General features: G+C 38.5%; 1 protein-coding gene and 4 non-coding genes across 5 annotated transcripts in view; 3 read left to right on the top strand and 2 right to left on the bottom strand.

Moving 5' to 3' along the window:
• The window catches only part of LOC144655881 (uncharacterized), a 66,205-nt gene that overhangs the window by 21,344 nt on the left and 21,326 nt on the right, over window positions 1-23,535 (top strand). The window contains exons 24-48 of the mRNA XM_078516053.1: window positions 484-664; window positions 1,133-1,314; window positions 1,459-1,633; window positions 4,376-4,557; window positions 5,070-5,250; window positions 6,687-6,868; window positions 7,654-7,834; window positions 8,225-8,406; window positions 9,027-9,198; window positions 10,955-11,136; window positions 11,945-12,119; window positions 12,464-12,645; window positions 13,097-13,271; window positions 13,581-13,762; window positions 14,191-14,365; window positions 14,959-15,140; window positions 15,617-15,794; window positions 16,381-16,562; window positions 17,883-18,057; window positions 19,096-19,277; window positions 20,041-20,206; window positions 20,731-20,912; window positions 21,645-21,819; window positions 22,358-22,539; window positions 22,950-23,124. Of these exons, the coding sequence (XP_078372179.1) occupies window positions 484-664; window positions 1,133-1,314; window positions 1,459-1,633; window positions 4,376-4,557; window positions 5,070-5,250; window positions 6,687-6,868; window positions 7,654-7,834; window positions 8,225-8,406; window positions 9,027-9,198; window positions 10,955-11,136; window positions 11,945-12,119; window positions 12,464-12,645; window positions 13,097-13,271; window positions 13,581-13,762; window positions 14,191-14,365; window positions 14,959-15,140; window positions 15,617-15,794; window positions 16,381-16,562; window positions 17,883-18,057; window positions 19,096-19,277; window positions 20,041-20,206; window positions 20,731-20,912; window positions 21,645-21,819; window positions 22,358-22,539; window positions 22,950-23,124 (4,468 nt within the window). The remainder of the gene's footprint in view (window positions 1-483; window positions 665-1,132; window positions 1,315-1,458; window positions 1,634-4,375; window positions 4,558-5,069; window positions 5,251-6,686; window positions 6,869-7,653; window positions 7,835-8,224; window positions 8,407-9,026; window positions 9,199-10,954; window positions 11,137-11,944; window positions 12,120-12,463; window positions 12,646-13,096; window positions 13,272-13,580; window positions 13,763-14,190; window positions 14,366-14,958; window positions 15,141-15,616; window positions 15,795-16,380; window positions 16,563-17,882; window positions 18,058-19,095; window positions 19,278-20,040; window positions 20,207-20,730; window positions 20,913-21,644; window positions 21,820-22,357; window positions 22,540-22,949; window positions 23,125-23,535) is intronic.
• Trnar-ucu (transfer RNA arginine (anticodon UCU)) lies at window positions 2,088-2,161 on the bottom strand. The gene has a single exon. It is a non-coding gene; the product is annotated as a tRNA-Arg (tRNA).
• On the bottom strand, window positions 2,391-2,464 carry Trnar-ucu (transfer RNA arginine (anticodon UCU)). Its single transcript has one exon. It is a non-coding gene; the product is annotated as a tRNA-Arg (tRNA).
• On the top strand, window positions 2,863-2,936 carry Trnar-ucu (transfer RNA arginine (anticodon UCU)). Its single transcript has one exon. It is a non-coding gene; the product is annotated as a tRNA-Arg (tRNA).
• Trnar-ucu (transfer RNA arginine (anticodon UCU)) lies at window positions 3,166-3,239 on the top strand. The gene has a single exon. It is a non-coding gene; the product is annotated as a tRNA-Arg (tRNA).

Here is a 23,535-nt window from a genome sequence, read left to right as displayed (position 1 = left end):
GCAATTTTGCTCGACCTAAACAGTTAAAGCTCGACCGTTGGGTCAAACGTCACACATAATTCGTCAAACCGACCATGGAACCAAAGTCAGAGCAGCAAGAACGAATATTTCGAGGCTTACATTAACATGCAAATTTTAAATTTATTTATTAAGTTCTTTTCATGAAAAGATCGACGTTTGTCCCACAGTCGATCTTCACACGTTCCGTCTGAGGCAGACGGATAGAACGTTTTGGTCGATCTTAATTCTGTCGGACGAACTCAACTAAGTCAAACGTTAAACTTATCATGAACTTAATTCGCTCAGTTTAGTTCGTTTCATGCGAAGTTCGACGTTTGGCCAGGGCCTTAGCCACCAAAGGCTAGCGCTTATCGCTCAAACATTGACTGTTTAAACGTACAACTGCAGTAATACCACAACTCTTAAGTATTCTGTCACTTGTGTTTCAATTCCATCGTTTTGTTCCGTTGCTTCTGTTTGAAGGTTAGAGAACTTGAGCCTAAAACAAGAACAAGAGAAAGCAGATAAAGTTTCAAGGTGGGAAATATGGATCATTCGAATTAGAGAACTACAAGACCAGTGTCAAGCAAAGACTAAAGCACTCAAGTCAGCGAGTGAGCCACAGAATAAGAGAGATGTGGAGGAACAAATGATTCTAGCAAAGGTTAGCACTTGTTACTTTTTTTCGCGGGAACATCAGACGTCTCCGAAGACAGATCTATGTGGCAAAACAGGATTACAGTGGTAATCTAGTCGGCTAATGGACTGTTCATGCATTTTTTCCACCATGAATTAAAAGATAGGGAGGAATTAGGTAGAGATGTTTATAGAATATTTAGGTGTTTGGCGGGGGATTTTGGTCATTCTAGGTCGGTCAGACTTCTTTTCTTCTGACACATCTTAAAAAAAAACAACTCTTCACATTGAATGTCTCGTATTAAGTAGTCAGAATAAGGAAGGACCAAAACCTAAAAACGGCGGTTAACTTATCACATAAATTGTTCGGTACAAAGTTGCGAAAGATTATAGAACCTGCACTAACTTTATATTTTCAGCAAGAATTAGGGCCAACTATGTTAAATACTGAATAAGCAAAACAAAAACTGTTTATGGATCCTTTTCATCGATGTAGGAATGCAAGGAGGAGCTAGAGGCGGCAAAGCCCGTGATTCATGAAGGACTTGACTATGGGAAGCTGTTACTGGATGATGACGTCATTGATTACGATGTTAAGGCCGAGATTAGGAAGGACGTGAACGATGTTGAGTATAATTTGGACAAAATGGAGAAAGATAATGCTGATGAGCAGGGCAGGTAATAAAGGGTGGTGCATAATATTGCAATATCAAACAACTCTTTTTGCATTGGACATTGAGTAGCTTTTATATTAATCTTTGATTCAATTTTTGTTGTTGTAATTGATTTTTAGATTTTTTACTCTCTCTTTATTTTTTTAAGGTTGGAAGTTCTCGCCGTTCAATATGACACCGACAAGAAGGATAAGTTAGAGAAATGGGAGACTTGGAAGGTGAAACTAAGATCAATTCTTGCCTTGAAACGAAACCATTTGAACGACATCAAGGCCGAGGATCCTAAACACACAAATGTGGAGGAGTTACTAGCGAAGGCCAAGGTAATAACAGCTCAGTAAGCTAAATATAACAAAGAAAACGATCTTACACTCTCTTTCAGGCTAGTGGTTTAAAATACTGTGACTTTTTTTCAATATCATTTGTATTATTTTTTCTTTCGCCTTTTCGACTTCTTAATCAATCAAACAACATTCCATTATAACTTATCGGCGTGTGGCTTCTTTGACTTCTGGAGTCCCGAACGTGATTCTTAAGGTCATTGCCCTGTATTGCATTGCGCATCCTTACTGCGCAGAATTTTACGCGTAATAAGCGCGCGCGAGCGCGCGCACATAAACAAAATGGCGGCTTTTTTCTATGTGGGATATTAAATAATTATTTTTAATGTGTTGGAGTGCCGGTAGTAGGCAATACTGCCGATACACCAAATCCCCTCGGATATACACCCTGTTAAAGGAAATTTGGGAGGGTTCCCGCGGGGCAAAGAAAAATCTCTGACCCCGGCGGGATTTGAACCCACGACCTCCGGATTAGATCTACGGACGCTCTACCGACTGAGCTACGAGGCCAGTACGGGAGCAGGTCGGGGTAATTTAGGTAGTGAGTCGCGGTAAGTATACAAGTGATAGAGATATAGATAGGACCGCGTGGCACCCGTTTAAATAGGATATTAAATAATTATTTTTAATGTGTTGGAGTGCCGGTAGTAGGCAATACTGCCGATACACCAAATCCCCTCGGATATACACCCTGTTAAAGGAAATTTGGGAGGGTTCCCGCGGGGCAAAGAAAAATCTCTGACCCCGGCGGGATTTGAACCCACGACCTCCGGATTAGATCTACGGACGCTCTACCGACTGAGCTACGAGGCCAGTACGGGAGCAGGTCGGGGTAATTTAGGTAGTGAGTCGCGGTAAGTATACAAGTGATAGAGATATAGATAGGACCGCGTGGCACCCGTTTAAATAGGATATTAAATAATTATTTTTAATGTGTTGGAGTGCCGGTAGTAGGCAATACTGCCGATACACCAAATCCCCTCGGATATACACCCTGTTAAAGTGAACCCTCCCAAATTTCCTTTAACAGGGTGTATATCCGAGGGGATTTGGTGTATCGGCAGTATTGCCTACTACCGGCACTCCAACACATTAAAAATAATTATTTAATATCCTATTTAAACGGGTGCCACGCGGTCCTATCTATATCTCTATCACTTGTATACTTACCGCGACTCACTACCTAAATTACCCCGACCTGCTCCCGTACTGGCCTCGTAGCTCAGTCGGTAGAGCGTCCGTAGATCTAATCCGGAGGTCGTGGGTTCAAATCCCGCCGGGGTCAGAGATTTTTCTTTGCCCCGCGGGAACCCTCCCAAATTTCCTTTAACAGGGTGTATATCCGAGGGGATTTGGTGTATCGGCAGTATTGCCTACTACCGGCACTCCAACACATTAAAAATAATTATTTAATATCCTATTTAAACGGGTGCCACGCGGTCCTATCTATATCTCTATCACTTGTATACTTACCGCGACTCACTACCTAAATTACCCCGACCTGCTCCCGTACTGGCCTCGTAGCTCAGTCGGTAGAGCGTCCGTAGATCTAATCCGGAGGTCGTGGGTTCAAATCCCGCCGGGGTCAGAGATTTTTCTTTGCCCCGCGGGAACCCTCCCAAATTTCCTTTAACAGGGTGTATATCCGAGGGGATTTGGTGTATCGGCAGTATTGCCTACTACCGGCACTCCAACACATTAAAAATAATTATTTAATATCCTATTTAAACGGGTGCCACGCGGTCCTATCTATATTTTTTCTATGTGGCTTAGTCCGCGAGAAAAGTAAATTGTCGCTTTCTCGTAAACGAGTCTGGTGACCTATCGATTTTTTCTCATATTTTGGGTGTAGCGATCAAATTTTTTCTGTAAAATGAAAACAGATCAATTCTTGTGTTTGAAAATTAAATTATCGCTAAAAACGTGTACTTTGCTAGTACTCGCAGAGGAATTTTAAAGGAATTATATGGAATATACAAGGTCTTCCTGCTCCTAAACGAATCTGGTGACCCCCCTTTTTTAATTCAAAATTTAAGTTCCCTTAAAGTAATAAACTAGCAGGCGAAGTTTGGTTAAAAAATTGTGTTCAGTTCCATTTCAGGGCAATGACCTTAATTGGTCAAGCAAAAATATTTAAAGTCGCATAGGTATGAACGCCACGCTTGTGAAACAATTGATACAACCACATCTTTTAATATTCCTGGACTTGTCGCGACATGTCGTGGCCAAATCAACCCAACGTGTTGCTTCCGTAATAATGGAACGTACTGGACAAAAGTTTGACTGGAATCAAACTTTGGTCAGCATCGTGCTACATGTCCAATAAGAGTCGAACGGTTCCAGCATTTTCACCCAACAGTGCTGGTTAATGTTGAAACCAATTGTTGGACCGATTGACCTTCAGGTCTTTGGTTCAGTAGTGGCCAACAAAAATGTGGTCGTTACTGAGTCATGTTCTAAATCGATGCCTGTGCCTAAAATGGCTAAAAATTATTGGCTGTAGTAACGGGCTGTCCGGCCATACATTACGAATTATGTAGCTGTTAGCGATGTTCTAGCCCAGAAATGAATAAAATAACTGAATAACTGAAATGAATAACTGGCCCAGAATGTAAAATCCCCTACACGTTTTCCTTCAAAGGTAAAATGTATTAACCGCCAAACGACTGAAAGCTTGTTTAAAAGTCGGCGCTGATTTTCGATATTTTTATTTGTGTCTAACAGGATTGCCAAGACAGTCTTCAAAATTCAGAGCCTGAAATAAAGTTCGCTTTGGATTCTGGTGAGCAGTTGGTTGACGATGATCTCACAGATCCCGAAGAAAAGCAAAAGATCCAAGAAGATGTGGTGGAGTTGGAACGAACTCTAAAAGATCTTAAGGAGGACGTTGCTAAAGAAAAAATAAGGTATTATATACAAGGCTTGTATACTGGGGGGTTGCCAAAGTTATGTTAAAAGTTAATTTTCTAGAACTAATCCCAACGCTTTTGATATCAACATCGTTTAAAGGGTCTCTCTTATTTACCTTAAGGGCCACAGGCAGCGATGATCCCTTGCCATCTTACAATGTTGCAGAAATGACTGATCTTTAGCGAGATATCTCTTTATTATATTGTATCATCGTGTTTTAACGCCTGAATTTGAGAATAGGTTTTTTAATATTAAAATGTTTTTATTTTTGTCGTCATTTGAGTGATATTTTGGTGTGACAACAATAACAAAGGACACTGGTTAACGGTGTCCGTTAAAATTAATAAATAAGACAAATTATTACATTTGCAGAGGAAAGTCGCATTGCACATAGCTTAGATGAATTCGTCGCATATATACGCGTAGTATCAGAAATGCGCTGTACCTCACAAATTGCTTTCCTTATCGTTTCACACCTGCCTCCTAAACACCCTTTGTTCGTTTCTAGGTTGGAACAAATATATGTTCAACAAAATGAAGAGATGGAGCAGAAGCTGAAACACTGGGAGATATGGAACATCCGTATAACCGAGTTAGAGAAAAAATGCCAAGAAAAACTGAAAGATCTCAAGTCTAAGGGAGAGCCAAAGGATAAGAAAGACGTTGAAGATCAGATCATTCTAGCCAAGGTCGGTTTTGTTAAATTTTGTGTATCCACCAGCCGTGAGCCCCTACCTGTGATTACACTAAAATGAATAGCTCAAATATTTTTTGCGTGGACGATTGGTCTAAACACGTCACGTGATGCAGCCAAAAGTGATGATATCAGATGATACCTTATTACATGAAATTTTTGCGACACGTTAATTTCGCGATTTTGAGTTGCACTTATTTCGCGACACTTAAATTTCGCGATTTTGCCAATATTTTGTATTTTGAATCACTTTAATTTCGCGTTTTTGAGTGAGACACAATTTACGTTTTCTTGGCAATATATTTTGACATGCCTTTGAATTATGAAAAACGACTTCATCGAAGGAACAATAACCTAAAAATTAACAAAAACGCAGGGGGAGGGGGCGGGGGACTTAATCTCGGCAATACCAACAACAGAGCAGTTCTTACTGATGTCTACAAGTGAGTCAATTGACGACAACATCCATTCACATTGATTACTAACATATGCGAGTCACTTAATATTCGCGTCATGTTATGTTCGCGACACTTTAATTTCGCGATTTTTTTAGAATCGCGAAATTCGCGAAATTAAAGTGTCGCGAAAATTTCATGTAATAAGGTATTCCAAGTGATATTCTCTATTCGAGCTTGCTATTCACGTTCGCACGTTTAGTTTTCTTCCCAAGTAAATTGTTAAATTGAATAGATCTACTTGTTACTATTTTGAACAGACAAGCAATATTTTGAATGTCGACAGAATTACTTTGTGGTTTAAAAGCTCGAGAAAGTACTCCATTGATGAGCGTCGTTGTGTAATAATATTTGAATGATAATAAACAAAATAGCTCCCATTTGACTTATAAAATGTGTGTTGATATTTTGCGCCTGGATCGAAATTGAATGTCCCTCGATAAACACAGACCACACAACTGTTCGCTTCTCGGAACTGATAATATACCAGATATACTCGAACAAATATCAGTGCATGTTTTCGAGTTTAAATGAAGGTTTTTGTTTACATCACTTGTGGAAATTGCTTTCAGTCGAGGTTGCATTTATTTCACTGTTTTGCACAAAGGGCTGAGAAGTGAGAAAATCTTGCGAACCTAAATGTTGCTTTTTGACTTCGGTAATAGTCATTTTAGCCACATCCTACATGCTTTCTATTTTTATATGATGGTGTATTGTAAGCCAATTGAATGTTCTGCTCGTTGCAGAAATTTCATGACGTTGCTTTTTGACATCTGTTAGTCATTTTAGCCAGATCCTACGTGCTTTCTATTTTTATTTGATGTTGTATTGTAAGCCAATTGAATGTGCTGCTCGTTGCAGGAATTTCATGATGTTGCTTTTTGACATCAGTTAGTCATTTTAGCCAGATCCTACGTGCTTTCTATTTTTATTTGATGTTGTATTGTAAACCAATTGAATGTTCTGCTCGTTGCAGGAATTTCAAGAAGAGCTGCAGACGGCAAAACCAGTGATCACTGATGGTCTGCAATATGGTGTGTCTCTTCTAGGAGATGACACGATCGACGACGACAACAAAGCTAAGGTCAAGCAGGACGTTCAACATCTAGAAGGAGACCTCATGAACCTAATACATGCCAGTGATGATGAGCAAAAGAGGTAAATCCATAGCGATAAATCACAGGCCAATTTTGACATCATCGATTTGACTTTTTCAAAGTTTGCACGCAAGATCAAAAAAGCGTTTCACATCCGTTGGGAGAAACCAAAACTTAACGCACGAGTTCATCACGTTAATTTAAAACTTTCTGTTTTTTTCTTCTCATTATTGTCACTGTGCTAATTATCACTATTATTATTGTATTTTTCCTTCTATTAACACTTTATTGTAACCTTCAAATCACACTGTAGATGGCAGAGGTTTCTGCCGAAACATGTCTGCAAAACTAAAAAGTGTCGTGTTTTGTTTAAAATTTGTTTCATCGCTGCTGTTACTCAGACTTAAATCCATTAGGAAGCATGTTGTGTAAGTGGAAGCGCAGATTGCAATACCGCGGCTCCATTTGCAGGGATGGGAGCAGGAATGGCGCGGTGGTGAGAGCGATCGCCTCCCACCAATGTGGCCCGGGTTCACTTCCCGAGCCCGACGTCATACGTGGATTGAGATTGTTGTTGGGTCTCGTCCTTGCTCTGAGGGTTTTTCTCCGGTTTCTCCGGTGTTCTTCCCAAAAAATCAACACTTCCAATTTCCATTTCGATAGGCAACAGTGGATGAAGAGCCACTCTATGGAAATACCACTGCAAATTCCCAAATTATTTTGTTGTTGTTATTTGAGTTTCCTCCCCGTGTCAGGCCGTTTTTAACTAAACTATGTTCCGTTCGGCAAGTTGTGTCTCAATTCCATCGTTCTTTATTCGCGCCATTGCTTTGATTCTTTTTCAAGGTTAGAGGACTTAAGCCAAAAACTAGAACAAGATAGAGCGGATAAAGTAGCAAGATGGGAAATATGGATTATTCGAATAAGAAAACTACAAGACCAGTGTCAAGCAAAGAGTAAAGCACTCAAGTCAGCGAGTGAACCAAAGAACAAGAAAGACGTGGAGGAGCAAATGATCCAGGCAGAGGTTTGCATTAGTTGCTATTTTTTTCGAGAGAACATTAGAGGACTTTGAGGTCATATCTATGTGGCAATACAGGTTCGCGGTGATAATCTCATCGGCTAAATGTCTTTTCATACGTCAGGGTGGAATTAGGTGAAAATAAAATAATTTTGTAGTCCGATTTTTCAGTAGTAAACATATGATGAACGAATAACACTTAAAACATTCGCTTTTTTCTCTCAAGGGGGCTGATTATCACAATAGGTTGTTCCGTACAAAACTTGCGAAAAAACCCCGATATAAGCCCCTCTTTTGCTGTATGACAGCACTGAACAGGGCTAAATTTTACGTTACATGTTAAACAAGCATTTGGTCTAAATAAAAACAGGATATGGATCCTTTCAATCGATGTAGGAATGCAAGGAGGAGCTAGAGGCGGCAAAGCCCGTGATTCATGAAGGACTTGACTATGGAAAGCTGTTACTGGATGATGACGTCATCGATTACGATGTTAAGTCCAAGATTAAGAAGGACGTGAACGACGTTGAGTATAACTTGGACAAAATGGAGAAAGATAACGCTGATGTTCAGGACAGGTAATATTAAATGGTGGAGCTTTATGTTGCGATATCAAACAAAGCGTCTGCAAAGGGCAGCGAATAGCCGTTTTATTAAGCAGATATCTATTGTAAGTGTAAAGAAAGTGCAAAAGTAGGTTGCCGCAATTAACAAATAAACTGATTGGGTGTTTGAAATTGTTATCGGGAGTATTTGTTTTTACCCCCTCCCCCCAAGTCAGGCCGTATTATTCCTTCCCTACTCTTATTTATTTTGCGATTACCCGGCTGTCACACTTAATTATCTTTAGAGGGGTTAACATTGAATTGAAAGTCTCTAAAATGGAATAGTATTCCAGAATAATACTTTAATGAATAAATAAAATTGGACACAAAGGCTTCATAACGAAAATTTAATTACAGTTTTCGCTTAACACAACATTTGTCAATGGATTCATACTGGCGAAAGGAATTGCTATTATATGACCTTGCAGGACCGACTTACCGCATAACTATGCTTTCTTCTATGACATGATTACGAATATGAATATAAACGTCAAAAAATTCCACGCGAGAACAGTGTTTTTTTTTTTGTTTTTCAATTATCAGTTCTTAACACAGCGCTTTGTAACATTTCGTTTTGTGGTTTTGTCTTGTAGGTTAGAGGCACGCTTGAAGGCGATGGACGGTGAGACGGAAACCATTATGGAAGATTGGCGCGAGAAATGCACCATCCTGAAGTCTGGCATGGATGCTGCCGAGGAGAAAATTCAACAAGGAAAGAAAGCAAAGACACCCGAAGAGATAGAAAGCAGCTACATAAAGCTAAAGGTGTGTGTTCGTTTAATGTCAAAATCAAAGGCGCGTTAGAATACTTTTGAAGAAACAATGCTTTGAAAAGAGCTCTTTGTGTTTGTGAATGATTAAGCGCGATGTCAACAGAAACGTAAACTATTGACTTTTGCACTATTTGTCATTGTCTATGGCACATGTAAAATGATCATGTGTGTGTTTGTTTTGATTCAGCTTGGGTTTTCCAGGCCTGACTCTGGTATTTTTGCTTTGCTCGGGATCTCATTGAGTTTGTTATTTTTTTTTATTTTATTTTTTTTTTATTCATTCACAAAAAAAAAAAAATAACACTTATTACACGAAAAGAAACTACGTAAAAAATTACTTACATTAACAACATACAAAAAAAGAAAAAATAAATAAATAAATAAAAGGGCGACTCCTCTGCCTAAAAAGGTTTCCTTTTGCCTATTATTACATCAGTTCATTATTATTATTTTTTAACAAATATTATACGCGATAGCTACTTCATATAGTTCAGTTTGATTAACAGCAGTTACTAATAATTAATATTTTATCCTAAATGTTATTTATAGTTAATAGTTGATAATAATTGATGATAATTGGTGCAGAAAGATATCCTAGATAAGTAATATAAAACAAAAAAAGTATATCTATCTCTCAAATGCACTTTGGCCTTGGTTCGCTTAAAGAAGGTTAATATACGAGGGAGTTTTTTTTTTTTTTTGGCAAAAAAGACTACGTAATGTCGAGAAGTGGAAGTAAAAGATTCCATTTCTTAGAGGTAGTATCTAGGTTGTTGGACTCTATATGAAACTGCGATTTAAGGGACACAAGAAAAGTTGTTAAAACCGGGATCTTCTTGTTGACTCTGCAGCTCCATATATAATGTCTTGCCAGAAGAAAGCAGAAATTTAATTGAAGTGAAAACTTGGTGGTGTCTGGTCTCAGACCCAGATATATGGCGGCGTGTTTTGGATAGTCTATCGTTATTAGGTTGACCTGTTTAAGTTTTTCAGTCAAAGTTTCCCAAAAGGTTGCTACTATTGTACAGTTCCAGAACAGGTGGATCAGGTTTTCGGGATGGTTGGTACAAAAAGAGCAGTTTGGGTCCTGCTTTATATCAATTTTTGTTAGGAAAAGGTTCGTTGGTAGAATACGATGAAGAAATCTGAATTGGAAGTTTACGAGTTTTGTGCTTTTTGTGCAACTAGCTGCCAGACAATAGGAACTAGTCCAGTCAGCAGAACATCTTTCATCAGATTTAATACTGTCGTTCCATTTCTCTTGGCATCTTAAAGGTGCGGTTCTTTTGGAAGAGAGGAGCTTCTGGTATCATTGAGTTTGTTATGGTTGAACAGTAACTTTGTTTTTGAACTGAGTATCGTTAAACCAAAACCTAAGCAAGTGCAATGGCCAGTTACAAGAAACTTGTACAACGCAATGAAAAATGCGCATTCCATTCCATTGGCCGAGAAAGCATCTCGCAGCGTGGTGAAGCGAACTAATAAAGCAACTCTACATCACTTTCTTGACGCAATTATTGCTCTATAGCAGTCACTAAGAAAACTAATTTTCTACGAAGAAACTTTTTTTACTTGACACACAATCTTTTATTGTTGAGAAAATATCTCGAAACGAAGTGGTTAAAATAGCGCTCTGTGTATGTATAAACAAAAGTGCAATACAGAACTGATAATTCCTTGAATTTATGTTGGAAAGTAGCTAGCAGCTCATGTCACCCCATTATTCATTTTGACATGTTATCCTTTAGGACCTAACAGCGGGCCTTGTCGTTACCGAACCTGAATTGAACAACACTTTAGACTACGGCAGAGAGTTGACATCAAACGAGGATCTGAGTAGCGATAATCGGCGAGAGGTGTCTGAAGATGTCGTGTATTTGGAAAAGAAATGGAAAGCACTTATGAAAGCATCACAAGACGAATACGCCAGGTAATATCCTATAGCTAAGTGTGCATACATGCATGTACCCCCTTTTCACTCTAGTGGAACTTTTTTCGAGATCGTGACTCAACCAGATGAAGCCTCTTATGCCCATGCTTATTCCTATGCTTACGAGCGATCACTTTGACTGGAAGAGCAGGGATGTACAACTTTCTACTACAAAATGGAGTAATATTTAACGTTTTGTACGTAGTAGATAAAATATGAGCGGGAGAACTGTATGGGCGTTTACAATGGCGAGCCGATAGGCGAGCCATTGTTAAGGGCCATACAGATCGGACGCGAATATTTTATTGTACTTGTGAAATGAAAACAATAAATTGAATGCAAAGTATTGTTATACGAATCAGTAGAGATCTGTATCAAAAGTTAATGAATACTAATTAGCTGAGCAGGAGTTTGTATCAAAAGTAAATAATATTGTTTGATTTGTATTGGGGTTTACAGTTGTGTACATGTGATCTGAATACTGTGCTGGGATTGGTTTGCACCCTCATGAATAGTTAATGAGTTTTTCAATGTTTATGTATTTGTTTCGGTTTTTTAATTACATGGCTCATTTGGCTTAATATGAAGTTCAGAAAACACAGTTATCATTCGATGTATTTTTCACTTTATTCTCATTGCTTTGGCAGATCTTAATGCTTCCAATTGTCAGTGACAAATGCTTGCCACTGACAAATCACAATATTTTGCTTAACGTCGTTTAATAATTGTACTAATTTAGCCATAAGGAATGAACAGTATTCAATGAACAGTTTTGTTCAGCTGCTTAGACTTTTGTGTGTTATTTTAGACTTGGAGTCGAACTTGGGGCTGCTCAAACAAAACAAAAAACCGTAACGACCTGGCACGAACGATGTGACACTCTACATGATTGGGTGAACGAGAAGTACACAAGATTGCGTGCCCGTCCTACCTCCCCTGAGTCGTCATTTGGGGGAATAAAAAGACAGCAAAGTGTTATCGAGGTAAAGTTGTTGACTGTTGATGGAGAAACATTTCTTACGACCTCCTTTCTGGAAAGGATGAATCTCACTTGGTTTTAGTTGGTATATTGGTGCTACTTTCTGAGGGCGCAGTCAGGACTTTACTGTTTTATGTTACATTTTCATCCCTAGTGTCTTCCGTCTACATTGTTTTAAGAATTGGGTAAAGTTATTCTTTCACAACATTGAAGCATACATACACTGTACGTGGGGTCTTTCCTTTTCTCCAAACATGGCCTTTGAAGAGAGATCGTATTTGAATTAATCTTGACATGGTTTCCAGTTATTCTGTTCCAACTAGTTTTCGTGTGACTGTATCTTTGTAGGATTTAGTGCAAGACATGATTACCAAACAAGTCGAAGTAAACGAAGTCATCGACGAGGGAAATCAGATTATCGACGACAACTCCATGCCTGAAAGGGACAGGAAAAAAGTCCATGAAAAAATGATTGCACTACATGACGACTGGAATAAACTGGCCACTTTAACTTCTGGAAAAAAACAAAGGTTAGTGTTAAGAACTTCCAATCCATTTGATATTTAGTGGGATCTCCGTCTTACAGAAAACCTGCACAGAAAACCTGTAAGTTTATCATTTTAGAGCGATGCCCTTACTGCACAGTATTCATGTATATGGGGCTGGAGAGCAGGGCCTCGTTTCTCTTTTTGATAAGTTTTCTGTCATGGGAGGCGAGCACACTGGAGTTTCGACTGTGTGTGCTCTTCTTTGCAACTGTGACTTTACTAGAATTCATTCGACTCAATGAAAAAAACAAAACAAAACAAATGAAAGACCATGTTCAGACTGAACTTATGTGTATATTTCTTAAATTAATTTTCACATGGGTTTGGTTTTGTTTAGGTAAGGAAAATAGCTTTTGTCTCCTGTTAATTTTTTCTTATCTCATAACTTTGATAACATAAGTTTCATTATAACTTTAATTTCGTTGTTTTTTAGTGTCCAAGTTTTACTTCTTGAAAAGGAACAGCAGCACTTAGACAAAACCCAGAACTGGAGAAGAAAGATAGATCCTCTCGTGATTTGGATTTCGTCAGCAGAAAACAAGCTGAACACTCAGTTTGCAATTGCACCGGATCTCGATACCGTAAAGAAGCAAAAGAATGATCTTGAGGTAAACTTAAGACAAATTTAGCTGGAAATAAATTTGTCGAATTTGTATACACTCACTTCTTAAAGCTTTTTTCCATGAGTACAAATGTTAATAGATTACATATGCTTTCTACAATGTCAGTAATATTACCCTGATAGATAGTCACCTACTTTGAAATAAAATGTTTTGAAGTTTTTGAAACATAAATGGAGCTTTTGATCGAATGACTAAATGACTTACTAAGCTGGATGATTTATTGGCGCGCGCCCCCGACTGACTGACTGACTGAATGACTGATCGATTTATTGATTGATTGATTTTTAATAATAGGATTTCAACAACGAGATGTTATCTCATCAACGCGAAGTAAGCGATACTCTGGAGACTGGGGACAAGCTGTTGAAAGATTCAGAACTTCCGGAGGACGACAGGACAGCGATTCAGAAAGAAGTGTTGGATCTTAGCCACCGCTGGGAGAATCTAGAGGAGTTGGTTTCGTGGAAAACTGAAAGGTACATGAAGAGCTTTATATTAGTTGTTAACTTAGCTTTCAGCGTTTTCATCATCCAATCAAACTAAGTCCAATCTGAGGAATTGAAGGACAACAAACGGTACCAAAAATCACAGCACAAAGCTAACCTTAAATAGTCCTCCAACACCAAGAGGAAAAGGTCGAGGCAAACCGTTAAAAACCGGAAGTTTTTTAAATGTTTTGTCGATGTTTTTACAATGTACTTGAAGGGAATAAATAAGATTATTTATGAATAATTTAAATAGATACATTCATTAATTCTATTTATGCTCGAATTTCTAGAGTTGCTATAAACAATACCTAATATCTTCGAGCAAAATGAATGAGTATCTTTAAACTCCTTCATGAAAAACAAATACAGTACTACATACCGTTTTAAAAGTCTCCAAACATTCACCATTCTGCCAGAATTGATGACACCATCCAGAAGCTAAAGATTCAGCAAAGGGACAAACTTCAGAAGTGGCATGAAGGCCTGAACGAAGTCAATGTATGGGTGACGAAGACAAGAGTCAAGGTTGATGCTCAGACGAGACTCGCTACTGATGTTGACGCTGCTTTAGAACAAATGGATGACTTTCAGGTTTGTGCTTTTGTTATTGTTGTTGTTGATGTTGTTGTTGTTGTTGTTGGTGGTGTACATTTCCCTTACGGAGACAAATGCCTTAATTAGGAATACACAATTTCAACTTGCCCAAAGTGTATGACTACCGGCCAGACATCTTCTATTCTATTGGCCTAGTGGTAGGGCGCTATACTTGTAATCTGGAGGCCCCGGGTTCAAGTCCACCTCCCTGCCACTAGTTGGATTTGTCTTCGGTCTTTCCAAATCCAATCCTTCACGCTTTGTAAATAGCCAACTGGTTAGCCTCCTGCCAGTTGGGGTTTTTAACAAGTTTATGTTCGATTTGCAATATTTGTCTATTTATTTACAGTGTCCACAATTAGCACAACAGTGCTAAATACATTAACACTTAAGTTATTTTTTTTTTTTCATTTTTGTATACATGTACTAGGAAATATTGTTATGAAAAGAAGTAAGTAATCGATTGTCACTGACACGATCAAGTCTGGTAGTCATTCACTAAACCGGCCTACATTAATTTCAAGAAAATGAGACATGATTCGGGATTAAAATGTTAATTATGTCTCCTGCGCGTTCTCACTGTAATGCAGGACGTTATCAAAGACGCTCCGCTGTATCAGGAAAAGGTCACTCATCTAAACGAGTTCAGCAGCAACTTAGTGTCCGACCCGTGTCTTGGAGAAGAAGAAAGAAAAGTCGTGCGAGAGGAAACGGCCATCTGCAATAAAAACTGGAACGACCTGGTCAACCTCGCCAATGCTAAACAAGCAAGGTAACTGAGAAGTCCAATAACCTTTTACATTGTTTGCACACTGACGTTATACATAGTAAGCGCGGAAGGCAGGAAATTGGGCACTTGGGCACAAAAAGAAAGCAACTAAATTCCTCTTCTTCCTTTCTTTGCCCTGAGTGCAGGCGTACTTTCTCAGAAGCCGTTAAAAATCAGGATACTCGTGACTTTTATCTTGCTTGTTAGTCTTTTGCTTTTCCTGAAAATCAAAAATGTAATCAGGTTAAATCAGTAGTTCTGGAAAGTATTTGTTGTTGTTTAAAGGTGTGGTGACGTAAGTGGGGCATTAAACTGCAGTTGCTTTAGTGCTTGAACACGGGTGATCATTGATTGATTTATGGTGGAAATTTCTGCAAATTTATCACCCTGCTGGCTTTCTGGGAACACTGATCCTTAAGGAGTCCATTGTAATTTCAAAAACAGCCTTAGCAAGTAGTTCTTTTTTTTCCTTTCTTAAGACTGGAGGAAAACCTCGACAGATTAGAACGACAGCAGCAGGATACTTTGGAGCGCTGGAGGATTCGCTCAGAAAGATCGGGAATTGCGTTAGATAAGCTGGAGGGCCAGATATCGGTTATTGATGACCCAATAGGAAATAACATAGATGCCGTTAGGAGACAGGAAGATGCATTTGAGGTAAGCTTTGGTGCAACATGTTTTGAGACTTATTACGACTTGTATTTCATACTGTACTTTATAAGTTAGAAACCTGTTTGGTGACTTAAAGGGTAAGGGATTCGTATTCAATGAAGCACAAAAAATTTCACGCTCACTCCAGCGAATTGCATTAAGACGAAATCCGCCGGGACTAAGTAGTTATTGCATGGAAGAAATTATGTACCAAAATTATTAACACCTTATTGCAATCTTTTGTGTTACTGCTTCAAATATCTTATCAGAAGAAATCTTTTGTACACCAAACATCGAAAACCAATTTCGAAGTTCCACTGAATTCCCCTGAATCGCTTAAAACACGTGAGCTTTTGTCTATAGCTTGTGAACTTTGATTTTCATTTTCTCTGACTCTGATAAGAAATTTTTTTATTGGTGTCATCACAGATAATTACTTACATATTTACCTTTAAATAAGGGTAAGTTAAAACGCGATTGAATTATAATTATTCTGGTACTCGATGTTTGTCCAAAATATTACTCGACTTCCTGGTGGATTCCGTCTTAATTCTTCAAGGTTAACTTCATTTACTGTTGCCCTTTTCTGCAGATATTCTCTAACGAAGTGGATCTAAACACGCCTCAGATTATGGACACCGTTGCTTTGGGAGAGAAAGTCAGGGTGGATCCTAAACTCACTAAGAAAAAGAAAGATGAGGTGGACGAGCATCTTGACTCATTAACAGCGCGCTGGGACCGAGTCAAGGATTTCGTGGCCTTAAGAAAGGAAAGGTGTGTAAAGTTAAAGTGCGCACATCACTAATGTTATGGCGGCATTTTGTAATTAAAACAGTCTTTATTATGTAGACGCCTCTATTTTAAGTGATTCACGCATAAGCTGAACGAGTGTGTTTATTTGTTCTTCGTGTACTTGTGCTTATGTAGCTGCTGTTTTTACCAGGCTGCTGTTGCACTTATGCTTAGCTCGTTAGAGGAGCTATGTCACGGTATATTGAGCCATTTTTTATTACTTTTAAATAGCTGTTATTGCATTTCTCTGCGGTTTGACATACAAACGAGGCGAAAGGGTCATTCTGCATTGTGTTGATCGATGTGTTGACCCTTTCGCCTCGTTTGCATACCTCCTCTTCCAGAATGGCCATTTAGCTTCTTTACGCCAATAAAAAGTTTACACCAAGATTTGCATTCTCCAAAATTTAAGCTTCCAACGTTCGCTATAACCCTAAAAATTTTTCTTAAAACTCGACAGCTGAACGCCGCCATCTTGGAGCTGGTAATGTATGCGTGACGTCAAAGAGCTCAGCCTGAAGTTTGGCGGAATATTTTAATAGTCGAAACTCCTTGTTTCTTTGTATTTCTTGGAGCTCCATTTGAGCAAAATGGAGATGCACAAACAGGCATTTTGACAAACAAAAGCCACTACGAAAAAACGATGAGTTTCGAGTATTTAAATTTTCCCACCAAACTTCAGACTGAGCTCTTTGACGTCACGCAACATTACCAGCTCCAAGATGGCGGCTTTCAGTTGTCGAGTTTTGGGAAAGATTTCGTAAGGTTAAAGCGCACGTTGGAGGCTGAAATTTTGGCGAATAACATTTCTTTGTATAAACTTTTTATTGGCGTAGAGAAAATAAATGGCCATTCTGGAGTGAATTTCTCCTTTAACAAAAGAATATTTTATCGCCGGCTCAACTGCAATAACAGCTATTGACAAAAACCCTTCAATATAATAGTTTCTTTCAAATGGTAGTGTTGGGAGACTTAGCACAATTCAACTGGAAATTGAAGCCCCCTTCTCCCCAAGCAATGTTGAGAATTGACCATCTCACACACCGAGATTAGGACATATATGTTTGTCAACATTAATTGCTTGGGAAAGAAGAATTTAGAGATAAACATCAAGCATTTAAAAAAAAAAAACAATCTTTTACGAGGAGAGTTATAAAACAATATTTTGCATGATTAAAAGATCGCTTTTACAAGTGTATCAACTTCTTTTGATCTGTATTGCAGCTCCTTTTATCACAACTAGCCAGCCTTTACGTTGCTTTTGCTAAACTCGACATTTTCTTATTTTCCGCTTTATCCAAGACTTGGCGAAGCTTCCAGGAGGTTACAGAAGAATCGCAGGGAAAAGCTTCACGACTGGGAGGAAAGACTGAGTAGTTTTGACAGCTTTTTGCGTAAAGCAGAGAGGGAGACAGAGAGACTTGAGCCAGTAGGAGATGACTTGGAAACCGTCAGAAGACAAAATGAGGACTTTGAGGTAGGATTTTGCATTTTTAAAAATCAAAATTGTATTTCGACCATTATAGAGGTTAAGCATGACGTTTATTTTTCCCGCAAACGGCAAAAATTCAACGTCTGTCGTCTGCTGTTTGGCGTTCGTACGAGGAATTGAGAAGTTTTGTGTTTGTCTTGTATAAGGGATTTTTTCCCTATTTTTATGAGGGATTAATTTTAGAATTCCATAAAAAAGGTAACAAAATAAAAGGCAAGCTCGCATTTGCCGTTTGCCGTATAACGTCATGCTTAATTTCTTTTATTAAGTTCTGGCAAGAGAAGGGGCATAATCTTTACATGTTAATACTAAATACAGGCCGTTATCAGCTAAATGGGCCGTTTGTAATTCATAACCAGGAACCATTTCCAAAACAAATGTTTCAAACATTTATACCATCTTGCAACTTCATAATAAAAGATGGTTTCACTTCTATCACCTTCGTCTTACTTATTTTACAAACTGCATGGAAACTTAGTAATTTGGTCGCGCTGAAAAAAATAAATGTGAATAAAATAGATTATTACCGGCAGGCAGCAGCATATTCAACGTGCAGTTAGTTTACTGTAAACGGGGAATACTGCATTTGTTTAACTTCTTCATTCACAATCTTTTATTACAATATTATTATTATTATTATTATTATTATTAAAGAAAGGAAAAAGCCTGGTGTACCTTTTATGTAATTATCAATAAGACTGCAAGCTTGAGGCTTCTGTCGGCCGAGTCGATACAAACTGAAAGTGAGCAGCACGCCTGTTCTGTGAAACATAGAATATCGATAAAACTGACGTATTGACGTTTTTTGGTTTACACTTTTCGTCTTATTGGGGGCAACAAGGTTCCCCCCTTTCCAAAAGCCTACTATTGATTGATAGTAGATGGCTGTGAAGCTAATCAGATTACGAATCTTGCAAAAGTCGTTCACTGGGTTAACTGGTAATTGGAAAGTAACTGGTTGCTAAGCTTCATCCAGTTCATCTAAGTGTTTGTTTAAGAATCTCTCTTTCTTTTCCCATTTAGCAATCAACGGGCCTCATTCTCAAACAGCAGAAGAGAGTGGATGATTTCGAGATCTACACTCACGATTTATTAACAGACCCTGTCATCGACGAGAAATCCAAACAGAGCATGGAAAACGATAAAGATGACCGGCTTGAGCGATGGTCAAGGGTCGTGGACAAGATTAATGATCACCAGGCTAAGTAATAACACAATATATAAGAATATATAATAATAAGGAAATTATCAACGACAGCAAAAATAGGAAATAATTTCACGAACAAACATACCAGTTGCTGGAATCAATTGATAGAATTCGAGGGATGAGCAAAGGAACGTAAACAATGGTCTTGCAAGTAAAAGGGGGGGGGGGGGGGGGGGGAGTACACGGAATAATATAATGACAATTGAACATATTCTTCCGCCCAGAAATGCACGTAGCTTATTTTTGGATTGCAATTGTAATTTTTCCCCTGCGGCACTTTATATAAAAGTACACGCAAGTGGGTTTAACGTGGAAAAGAGATTACGAGAAAATTGCATACAACGTGGAACACTTCAATAAAAGAAACATCGAGGTTAGGTATACAGTATTTTTACGATGCCCAGATATGGCCAGGATGTCCTTTTTATTTCGTTAAAGTGGAAACCCTGCGATATTTTGTCGTTTGTCATTTTTGTCATATTTGGAAGTGCCCTCAAGGAGCATCATCCGACATTTTACAGAGCGCTGCACAACTAAAAAAGATATTCGTTAACAGTTTGTTGAATAAAAAAATGATTATCCTGCTAAATCACTGTGGAATACTGTTCGTTTCTATACGACCTCGACAGCTAAGCATCTGACGTTACTTTTTGGAGTTTATAAATGGTTACTATAGACGGTCGAAATTCTCTTTCCGGTAATTCCATCTAACATCTGCCTCTTAACCAAACTGAGCTTAACATGACACTCATTACTCACAGGCTGCAAGATAAACTGTCAGATTTGGAAAAAACTGAAGGAGAGTTTTCCAGGTGGAACGACCAACTTGAAACAATCCAAGAGGAGGTCTCAAAAGTGGAGAGTGTCTGTGAGCAGGAACTTGCTCCTGATCTGGACACACTTGAGAAGCAAAGAAAGGAAGCCAAGGTGGGTCATTTAATAAAGTGATATGTGAAGCAGTTACATATTCTTTCCTAAACTAATAACCTTTGCCAAGTTTCAAAGGAACAAGGTGGAACCTGCATTTTTGTTTGGCTGTTAATTTGATTTGTTCGATATTTAGCTTATTCCTCACGGCCACCATGGATTTTTAAATTTTGTGCCAGATTTAATTCTTGTGTTTTGGACGCTTGTGAGGTAAATCATGTAAAGATGTACCCCCCCCCCCCCCTATCTTCAATCTTTATAGGTTTATAGGCTTGTCGAGTTACGTTTGTTGGTTTGTTTGTTTATATGATCTTTTCAGTACAGCTAACTAGTCTAAAAAAGGTTGAACCCGTTGTCTTTTTGTTGTCTTCTTTCTTACACCTTCTAGGTACCATCACCTGGTGGGCTAATGAGAGTTTATTTGTGATCATCTGGATCTTAGGATTAAGAAAATAGGGATCGGTATGATGCTTACTTCAGTAATTTCCTGATATTATTAATGTATTTTGCCTTCTTTTCTGCAGAAATTGAAAGAAGACGTGGATTTGTTGGACACTCAAGTTGACGATTTCCTCGCGAGCTCCGACAGTTTGCTCGATGAAAGTGATTTACCAGACAATGATCAGCGGACAATTGAGCACGAGTCTGAACTGCTCAAGAAACGTTGGAATAAAGTCAAAAACGACGCGAATTCAAGAGAGCCAAGGTTTGTGATCACGATAAATTTCATTCGAGAAGAAATAGGCGTTTTATTGTATTCAGTCAGAGACATCGTGGTCTAAGTGCGTAAGTGTCCTGGTCATCGGTTTGATATGTCGAGGCTCAAGCACTGCCTTGGTTTCTAATGGTCTGCTTTTCATTTTAAAAAGGGCATTTTATTCTCTCGGTACCCTTCAACATAGTATACCATTCTCACTCATAAATTATGCTGCTCATTGTCCGGCGTGGATAAGATATGGGAAAAGATTGTGGCCGAGGCAATGAGCGACTGGGTGAGAAAGCACTATAGCTGTGTATTACTTCGCCGAAGGGGAGGTGGGAGGGTTAAAAATTCGCCCGGACTTCCCGGCTTGCGCATCTCTTTCGAAATGTCTCTTAACTAAGCAAAGGGATCTTTAAATACGGCGATTGTGCACGTGGTAATTAAGCATTACCTAACGCAACTATCTATAAACAAACGGGGTTATGAAAACCACGCATTTCTGAATTCCGCGTCATAATTATGAATGAGAATAGTTGCTATTTTCGGCTTCAAGCGAATTGTTAGGTCTGCACTCTGAGGGTGACCTGTAATAAATTGGCATCAAATAAGGAAGGGTCGCTTCTTGTTACAGAGTTGGCATCCATGCCAACGAACCATCTGGTTTTTCTTTCTATCCATTTAGACTACTCGAGCAGACTATATCTTACCTGTTTTCTGTGCTTTATCGTTTTGCAGAATCGAAGAAGAGTTCCTGAACTTACAAAAGCGTCAAAACGACTTGTTAGGGGAGTGGAAGAACTCTTGTAATTCCACTCTCAAGTGGATAGCTGATACTTCTGCGCGTGTGCAAGCTCAAGATACAACTGCTCCAGATCTCGATCATGCGCGGGCTCAAAGGCAGGAAATCGAGGTTAGAAACAAGACAACTACTAGCAGTGATTTATATAATTAAAGCGACAAACAAAAGTTGTAATTTTATACAACGAAGTAGGAGAAATTTGTAAGTCAAATAGACCCAATGCAAATATGGCGGCTGTTAATTTTCGGCTCCCAGAAAAATCATTTGTCAACAAAATTAAATTACTTTAACTTAAAGATAAAGTCAAATTGAATCAGTGTATGAAGCTTAAAAGCTATACTTTCATCTAATGGGAAGTTTCAGGGGCATTTATATTGCCAAAAACATGAAAACGAGGCTAGGCAGACCAAGGTGACTTTTTCCATACAAATCTCTTAAATTTTAATGAGTCATAACTTGGCTGCCATTTAAAAACACTGAAACCTCTCCGAATAGCATAATATTTCATATATATTTAAGTGTCACCATCAGCGTTTTAAGAAACTTGACCAAACAACAGAAATGAATGACAACCATTTTTGCATAAGGTCTATACCAGTTTGCTCGTGGAGAAATTCTTTTAATTTGTTGCTTTGACCAATTTTTTCAGGATTTAACGAAAGAAATCAAACAGTACGATAAACAGATGGATAAACTTGATCAGCTTGGAGAAAAGATTGTTCACGACCCGAGCATGCGTGACCTGGAAAAGACCTTAGTGACAAACGAGAAAGCATCTATCATTGCACGATGGAAAGAACTGCTTTCAAATACAGAGGCCACAAGAAACAGGTACTGTACCTTTACTGTCTGTTAAAAGACTATTTATGGGCTGATAGGCACATTCTTTTCCGGGTTTATAAGATTTCCAAGGAAATGACATCAGTGGTAGGAAGCTGGCAACCCGTTAGGTAGATTATCGCAAGAATCTCCTAGCGTTTCCGATATTTGTTTACAATAAAATAGACCAGCTTAGCTCTCGTAAGGATACCGAGAAATGTCACGTCACTTTGTGTTCGCAATGATACACTATATCACTTACCCTGCAACAGCTCAAAAACACTATATTCTTTTGAAAATCCATGGTTTAGAAAGAGATATTCAAGACTTCAATGCGACATGAGAGAATAATTATTTTGCTGACTTACACACTGAGCTACATGGGTTTTGCAGTAAAATTGATTATTACGTTTTTCCTACAGACTGGATAAACAAATTGAAAAACTAGAGAAGGAGCAGAGGGGAAAGATGAAGATGTGGTCAGAAAAGACCGAACCTCTTGACACGTGGCTGGTTAGGAACGAGACTGTTGTCGAGTCATACGAGCCTATTGGATACGACATCAGTTATGTAAAGGGACAGAGTGAAGACGCACAGGTTGGTGCTTCTACTAAATGTTTCTTTCACCACATGTGTTCCATTTCCTAACTATTTAACCGGGAGTAATCGATCTCAAAGTTATCTTCCCAATATAAGAAATATAATATATAACAAATATAATAAATAATCAGGATTTGACTTAGAAAAGAGAGTGCTCAAGACTAAAACAAACCAAATTCACTATTTTGAAAACGAAATTTTACCAGCTTGTTAAAATTGGCCAGAAAGAAAAGCCTCCAAACTGCCTGTTTCATTATCCCATAGTTTCAAAAGTTACAAACATGCTTAAAGGCCACGATATTTAGGTTTAGACGACAAAAACATCTAATTTTGACTTCGACTGCCTTCGATCTGAAAAGATACCAGCGATAATATCATTGAAAGTCAGCTACTTTCTTAGCACAACGA

This window comes from Oculina patagonica, chromosome 6, assembly GCF_052425735.1.
Source record: "Oculina patagonica isolate OP01 chromosome 6, crgOcupat, whole genome shotgun sequence".
Taxonomy (NCBI): domain Eukaryota; kingdom Metazoa; phylum Cnidaria; class Anthozoa; order Scleractinia; family Oculinidae; genus Oculina; species Oculina patagonica.
This window is presented reverse-complemented; position numbering and strand designations above follow the sequence as displayed.